Here is an 8,482-nt window from a genome sequence, read left to right as displayed (position 1 = left end):
CAAACTATAAGAAAAGGAGGAATGTTCTGATCACATGAATGATAGGAAGTCATAAAGAGTGGACCCGGAAGATAACACACTGGTTTAAATAAAGAACAGCTGTGTTACAAAACTGTGTAAAGACATTTGAAAACATGCATCAAAAGGCTCCTTGCAAACAAGATATCTGCTATTAAAAAAGAAAAATGTACAAATGACACATGTTATGGTTTATTTCAACATCACTATTAGTAGTAGTAGCTATTACTTAATAGTAGCACATATTTGTGTGTGTATACCTATGTATATTGTGCATATAGAAGACATTAAGGATTTCAGGAGTTGATTTAAAAGCTCACCTGAACTGGAAAATCTTGTTTTTAACGGCGTACTCGTAGAAGGAATCTGTGGCCGTCACAGTGTATGAGACATTGAACTCTTCCCCATTCGCTACTTTCTCTGGAGGACGCTGCACCCATGCCATTTCCAGACCTGTGACACACACACACACACACACACACATTTCAACAATGGACTTAAGCATGTTGTTACAGACACTGTGCTGTATTTGCTCTTGATTCCATTAGACCCCACCGACAAAGTCAATGTTATTTATTAGGAATAAATGCAGTAAATCTTTTATCTTTTAAACATGAAGACTGCTAATCTACTTCCTGGCAAAAGTTCATAAACATAAATCATGAAAAACAACCAAAGATCTTTTTTTAATGCAATGAAACATAAATAAATCAACACTCACCCCCACAGCTGATCATGTTGTAATCATTTGGACTGCTGATTGGCCAACAGTCATACTCCGTGTTGTCCAGATCATGCCAACAATTTACCCCCTGCTGGCAAAATGGTAAGTTTTTTTTCTGGTTTTAGATCTTCTACATTTGTAAATCTTTGACTATTTGAGAACTTACCAGCAAGAAACACAGATAAAGGGACGCAGCTGTCCGCAGAGCCATGCTGATCAAGCGCTGTTTCTGGATCTGCCTTGGACTGACTGAGTGGAAGACCAAACTCTGTGTATATGTGTGTGTGTGTGCAAGTCAAGTACACTTCAGAAAATGCCTTTTCATTCATCTTGAGGCCCCCCCTCTGCTTTAAGTCTGATGGTCCAATTACTAGAAGAGGCTCTCCAATCACAGTTTAATCATGCGCTGGTACGTCAGCTCACCTTCATTGTCCTACAGGTCATAATCATCCACAGGCCTCTGTTGCATTGAGCCAGCCAAAAGGGCATCTTTTATACTGTTTTAATTCTTCGGCATAATCAAATTATTAATATTAAAATGAATTTTACGTACATGTCTGAGAATTGCAAAGAGAAATATATCAGTGAGGGCTGGAAACGGTGGTGCATGTCGCTGGAGTGCAGGACAAACTCATCCTCCGTGTCACTTATTCTTCTCAACCGTTGGAACTGTCCATACGGTATTTTTGAAACAAGCGTATGGGGGATGAAAACAGTCCGCATGCAAGATTGTATTGCGGTACGTGCCTTTTGTGTAGATTGGGCTTGATGACACCCACTGCCTTGCAGCCCGCTTGGTTACCATAGACTAAAGAGTCTAAGGCTGTATCAGCACAACTATGGACTAGGCAAAGCCAGCCTTAATTATAAGCTGTATAAAAATGCATGTGCACAGATGATAGTTCTGCAAACTAAACCCAATCCAAGACTTTTCCAAACATCTGTGAAATTTAATTGGGTTTTCATGAACACATAATTACAGCACAGCTGTAGAGAAAGGTCTATACCCACCACACAGTTGGCAGGTCAGTTTTTAGGTCACAGCAGTATTCACAGGACTACAGAGGGTTCTACTGAGGTTGTAAACACATGATTAAAATTACAGCGTGTTTTTCATTGGGAGTACATGTCTTTAATAAACTTGAGCATAAACATAAATCGATTTGCCAGTTACACCATAAGCACTTTTCTTATGTCAACTTTCGACCTATTCGACTTGCGACTGCTCGACTTTACGACCGCACTCGTCTGTTGATTTTTTTGTCTGTTTGCGAGGTGTTTGTACGACAACAGGGTGAACACAATATAGGCTCGGAGCACACAAAAGAAATAACAAATGTGTGCGATACGCAGAAATAACACTTCAAACAAAATGTAATGTCCAAATGTATTTTACTATTCTTTTAATTCATAACTTAGAATAGAATAGAATAGAATAGAATAGAATAGAATAGCACTTTAATGTCATTTCACACAGTAATGCAACGAAATTAAGTAGGCTCCGCACAAGTACAAGAAATAGTGAAACTTTTTCCAAATGTTGAATATATGATGAAAAAGGACACTTAGAGGACACTTTAAAGGGGACAGCTGGTCCAGCAGATTAATTTTATTTGTGCAGATGTAAGTGCTTCCTAGTGTAATTTAATTTGGTCAATGTTCCTCCCATTTCAGAGTCAATTGTTATTTATTTCTCTTTAGCTGTCTGAATGGAAACTACAGATCAGTCTTAATTGACCTTAGCAGAGCAAATCAACATGAAGTGCCTCTCTCGAGCAGCTCGGTTCGTAATATGAGCGTCAGCGCCGTAAGCTTTCATGTTAACAATCGCACAGTAACGCCGTCAATGATTTTCTGACTGTTTTACACTTAGAATGTATTTATTTGTTCTTATATCAGTAGACAGACTGACTCAGTCAAGCAGGATTTTAAAGTAACTGTGTGATTTGGTAAGACTAACATCGGTGCCACATGGGCAGCATGTCAGTCATTTAGACTCGAGACTCGTATTGTGAGGATGAGATGCGGCATGCACATAATTGCAATATTAGCATGCTCATATCATGCAGGTAATGTTTCATGCGTTAGCATACTGATAATAGTTGTAGGTATGTTTAACATCAAAACTCTCAGCTCAGCAAATTAGTATGCTGATTTACACCACACAAAGATAATTGCAATGGAAATGTCTTTTTTTTTCTCCCTGTTTTCCAAGTATTACTCATAAATTTGTACTTTTCCAAAAGACATTATGATGATGTTGCAGGAGACAAAATGATAGGGTGGCCTTCCACCTGCAAACTTATGCAATTTAGGCGAATGAGTTGCAATTTAGTCATTGATTGCTCCAAACTGTCCATACAGTAGGTGTGAGTGTCTGTGTGAATGGTCTCTGTGTGGCCCCCGTGATGCGCTGGCGACGCATCCGAGGTGTACCCCGCCTCTCGCCTATTGCAAGCTGGGATAGGTTCCTGCAACACCCGTCTCATCTACAAAAAAATGGATGGATGGATGGAAATGTAGAAGTCCTGAATGTCTGGTACGGTTCCCACTGTGTCCTCTGTGTGGCTGTATTGTAAAGGCCGGTGGTGTGTGGCGTTGTCTTACCCTATATGCTGTGGGTGTTTTGTATGCAAATTGCAGGATGTCGCCACCTCTTTCCGATGGGTGTTGTCCGGGCTCTCTCCACCAATCACAGGGATCCAGCTGGAGTCCAGCACTACAAAAGCTTCTCCAGAGTGGCTGTCCAGGCAGCTGAAATTTAGGCCTATAGCATTCATAACCCCTTTCGCTTGTTAGATTTGCTCATCTGTTGTATTTTAGCTGAGAAAACAAGTTATTAATAAACAACTTTAATTAACAGTTCCATCTGGTTTATTTTAGTTTCTCTTTTAACAACGTCAACGGATAATTTCAGCTCATTAAAAAAAAACTATGCCACTGTTGCTACACTACCGGCACATTAAAAAAAAAAACAGCTTTGTCTTTACAACAAGCACATAAATACTGTACAGCAGGTTGAAGAGCAGTCTTTTGAAACCTGTGAATGATTTAACAATGGAGTCGTCAGCGCAGATTGTTCGGGGCGGGGGAGTAGTGTGTGTCATCGTCACAGTCTATTCAGTCATATCCTCTTCAGTTTCTGCAGGTACTCTGCGTCTGCGCAACCTTCAGCAGGAATCCAGTGTGTCGCAATCATTTTACGACTGTTTGACTGTCAGAGGAGGAGCCGTTTCATCCCAGAAATAACGGCTAATTCAGTGAGCTGAAGCGGATGTTTTCAAATGCTACATGAGTCCACCTCCATCAGGCGTTGCAGAAATGTTTCCGTCTGATGAACTGGTAAAATAAAACAGCCTCGTCATCAATTCCCCCAAAGTTAACTGCTTTCACAAGAAAGCACGGAGCGAACAGGTTTTACATTATTCAGAATTGCAGTTGAAATAACTTCACCTCTTCTTGAAAATGTTTTACAGGATGTAAAAGTACAGACATACAGAATTTTAGGGTTTGTTTGTTTTTTTGCTTAAAAACTAGAACTATTAATATTTGCCTAATAAACCCACGGTTTTACAACAGCTAACTAATATTTCTTTGCTAGATCATGCACTGCAGGATTTTCTCCTCGAATGTCGCACAGGAAGTACGGTAACCCCCCCCCCCCCCCGGGGATAACTCAATCACATGTACACAAATTTAAAGCAATGCCACACTACCATTTCTGGGAAAAGTAGAAATGTACCACTGCATACTTCATAGTGAATTCCTTCTTCAGCCATCACAGGGCAGTACTAACCAAACTTAAATAACAGCAGTGCAATGAGGAAGACCAAAAAAAAGAACATTGTATTACACGTCAATTGGGGTTCTGTGTCTGATAACTATGAAATTCAAAAGAAACTAAAATAGCACGCCCTTGGATCCAGCAGTGGAATTTGCAGCACTTCAAGGTCTCTTATCTTTATCTCACCACTGCTGCTCTAGCCTGGAACAGCTGGTCGGTAGCGTCTCTTCAAGCTTGCACTTTTATTCTGACGACAATGACGGCCTCCTGAGACCGACTGGAGTTGATGGCATAGTTTCTCTTTCAAATCAGCTCCAATCTGCATCTCTGTGAGGTAAAACGAGTCGACAGAACTTTCTTTATCAGGTAATGAGTTCATCCTCATTGTCATTTTATGTCTCATCTGAGGGAGGCGGACTGGTGCCCGTCTCTTGGCCAGAACTGAGTGGCCTGGCGTTGGCCTTTGTCGACCGCTGCCGCCGCGTGCCATTCCCGATACAGCGCATCAGGTTCTTAAAGGTCGTCCACATTTCCTCATCCTTGTAAGAGTAGATGCAGGGGTTCATAACGGAGTTGAGAACCGCTAGGAGCAGCAGCCAGCGCTTTAGCTTCATGACCTTACAACTTGTACAGTTGAGCCCATCCAACAGTAGAACTATAAGGCCTGGAGTCCAGCAGATCACAAATGCCCCTACAGAAAAACACAAAGTTAGCTTAATGTAACTCTTATTCATTACACTAACAAAAATACAAAAAACATTGTGCATGCTACACATGAGGTCAAGTTCTAAACAGAAAAACATAATAGTTTCATAGTTCAGAAACAGTCCGGCATGTAAATCCCCATTAAAACTACAACGGGTTGTAGGTACGCGTCCCCTGACTGCACGTCACGGCATTCAACATACGATTTCATAATCATAATCGTGAGTAAAATGTACATCTTACTTAAGGGCAAGTTTTCATTGGTTATGCAAAAACTATTAGCAATTCATGTCGCTTGATTTTCTGAAACAAAATTAGACCAAATTAATAATAGAGCAAATCATCACGTTTTAAAATCTGAAACTTGAGATTTTAATGAGGATTTTTTTTTTTTTGCCTCTTGAAAGATAAACCCTTTATGCATTAATTGCTTTAGGATTATCTTAAATGCTTTGGATGCATGGCGTTTCGTTCGGGCTGCTGACTCAGAAAATGGGCACTAAACCATTCTAAGACTAAAGCAACAAGCAGGCACAGGATGAGAATATAATGTAAAGACTGCTAATGATGTGTGTTTGGTAACTAGCACGGTTACCAAGCAGAGCAGCTAAGTAACCACCTGATTCCAAATGTTGCGTGGGCACAAAACAGAGCAAGATTTTTGAAACTGCAGAAAAGTAACAAGCTGCAACTTGTCCAGCAACGGTAATGTTGACTCTACCAGCATCTCTGCGATTTCATGCATCTGCAGCACAAAACAGGAACAGCTCTAGAGAGCTGCCGATCCTTGTCTCGCTCTCGCAAGTGTGGATAAATGTGTAGACAGACACTCAGGATCTGGTGAAAGTGTTGATCTCACTAATTCACAACATTTTGGGCTTAAAGTCAAAATACTTCCCACATTTTTGCAATAAATGGGTTCTTTTCTTTTATACGTTTCCTCTTGTTTTTGTCTTTGATGGGCTGCACGTTCAGAATGAAAGCAGGCGCCAATTTAACAATCTTCCATTGGCAGTTTTTGTTGTATTGAAGTTTGAAAGGGGACTTTGTTCCCCTTTCACTCTCTGACAAAGAAATAAAAACCAGACTGCCGAGGGACACACATTAGAAGCACACGCTCCTTCACTCAGTTGTGATTCATTTCATGATGGTGGTTGCACTGAAAGAATGAAAACAAAAACTTGGCTTCACTTAACAAACAGGCCTCAATGTTCGCATGCAAACTTACAGCAGTCAACCTTTAATAACAGTTGCAAAGGTAAGCACAGGCATGCACCAGCAACAACACTCACACATTCATCGAGTTTACTCTGGTTATAACAATGCACATGCATGCAAAGTATATCCGAACTGGTTGGCCCAGTCCCACCCCAGTGGACTGCTTTCATCTTGGAACTGGTTTTTCTTTTCCCTGCGTAGCATATCCCCATGAAAATACTGGAGCTGCATGATTCAAATTCTTTTTCAGTTTTATATGATATGGCATAAATTGCTTCCACAAAGAGCACACCAGGCACTTTTCTATGACATTTACAGAGTCTTTAACAAATGCACTCCCATAAGAATACTTTCACCACCTCAAACTCAAGGAAACTTGTGGGACTGCGATAGGCAGAATCTTCTTTTTTTGGGGGGAGGATTTCACTTGAGGCCAGTGGGGTGTGGACGGTATGCCACACAGGCTGAGCAGCACTGTCCTTGCAGGGAGAGATTGTTACACAACAGACAGCAATAAAGTGGCAGACAGCTCAGAGGCTACAAAGAGTATCAAACTATCCTGCTGGCCAAGCAAAGTTCCTAAGGAGACAGAGAACAATGACAGGCCTTTATTCTACGATACAAATGGCCACAAACGGGTAGAAATATTCATTTAGCACTGCCTGTTGGTTCTCCAAGAGAATAGATTGGTGCCGTTTTATTGTTTCATTTTTAAAGGAAAGCACTGGGAGGGGAGCGACACACGAGCGCTGAGCCTCTGTTCCCAAGTATCCTGTTGCAACACCTAAACAAAGAGAGTCAGACCAGGATTTCCGACTGGCTCATGCTGGAAGAAAATGCAGGCGCATGGAGAGAAATGTCAGACTTTGACAGTCTAAGACACGATGTGTTGATTAATGTACTGGCAGATGAACTGAGAATGAATTACCTGCAGGTTTAAGTTAATGAACACTTAAAATGAGCATTTGCTTCCTTCCTAGTTCATATCCTGAAATATCAATCTCTTTGGTTTTTTTTTGTTTTTTACAGCACAAGCAATTTCAGCGTGTCCCTTTGGAATTCGGCTATTACATTTTCATAATGCATGCACTGAATAACTGATTCATTTGACTCACACAGCTGAATGACAGTTATCTTGGTGTTTTAGTCACGAGACAAACGTTTAGCGTAACCCAAGAGTCAGCAGTGACTCAATGAATTCACTGGACTGTAAAAAAATATTGCTTACTTAGGAAATGAATCCAATTCTTCCTAGTATAATAATAACAACAGACACTTAACGCACACCTACCGAGCACGACCATGACCGTTTTGATGAGTTTCATTGGCGTCCTCTTGCGGTTGATGGAGCCACTGGTGTGTGGTGTTAGGATCAATGTCTTCTTCATGACGTAGGTGTAGATCCTCATGTAAATGACAACCATCACGAGGAACACCACCAGGTTAGACACAGACCAGAAGATCAGGTAGCTCCTGCTGAAGATGGGAGCCAGCTGGGAACACTTGCTCAGGTCGCAGGTGCAGTTCCAGCCCAGACTGGGAACGGCCCCCATGAAGATGGAGATGGCCCAGACCAGTATGATCAGCAGGGTCACCCTCCTCTTCGTCAGGTTGCTGTGGACCTTCCAGTTCATTACAGAAATGTAGCGCTCCAGAGCTATTACCAGCAGGTTAGACAGCGAGGCCGAGAGGCTGATGTCCAGAAGACCTTGACGGAAGAAGTATCCATTGACCGTAAGTTGACGCGACGCCTCCCCGGTGTTAAACATGAGGTACACGTAAGCTATGCCGGCCAGGAAATCCGAGGCAGCGAGGTTGGCAAGAAGATAGTAGAAAGGGTAGTGAAACCTCTTGTTGGTGACGACAGCCGCTATGACCATGGCATTGGAGATCAGGATGAAACAGCAGAAGAGAGAGCCGACCACTTGCACCAGGATGAGCTGGGCTCTGTCCCATTTATCATCAGCACCACTGTTGTTGTAGAAGAAGCCCATAGACTCATTATGATAGCAGCTGAGGTTCTGCTGGGCCAT

The 8,482-nt window shown here is 41.8% G+C and overlaps 1 protein-coding gene across 1 annotated transcript; it reads right to left on the bottom strand.

The window, feature by feature from the left end:
- Positions 1-4,530: 4,530 nt before the first annotated feature.
- Positions 4,531-8,482, bottom strand: lpar3 (lysophosphatidic acid receptor 3). Its single transcript, XM_068743756.1, has 2 exons — positions 7,741-8,482; positions 4,531-5,217 (listed from the first exon to the last, which is right to left on the bottom strand). The coding sequence occupies exons 1-2, from the start codon at positions 8,480-8,482 to the stop codon at positions 4,919-4,921; spliced, it is 1,041 nt and encodes a 346-aa protein (XP_068599857.1). The 3' UTR covers positions 4,531-4,918.

Source organism: Brachionichthys hirsutus, chromosome 9 (assembly GCF_040956055.1).
Source record: "Brachionichthys hirsutus isolate HB-005 chromosome 9, CSIRO-AGI_Bhir_v1, whole genome shotgun sequence".
Lineage (NCBI taxonomy): Eukaryota > Metazoa > Chordata > Actinopteri > Lophiiformes > Brachionichthyidae > Brachionichthys > Brachionichthys hirsutus.
Note: the sequence above shows the minus strand (reverse complement) of the source record. Positions and strands in the feature narration are given on the sequence as shown.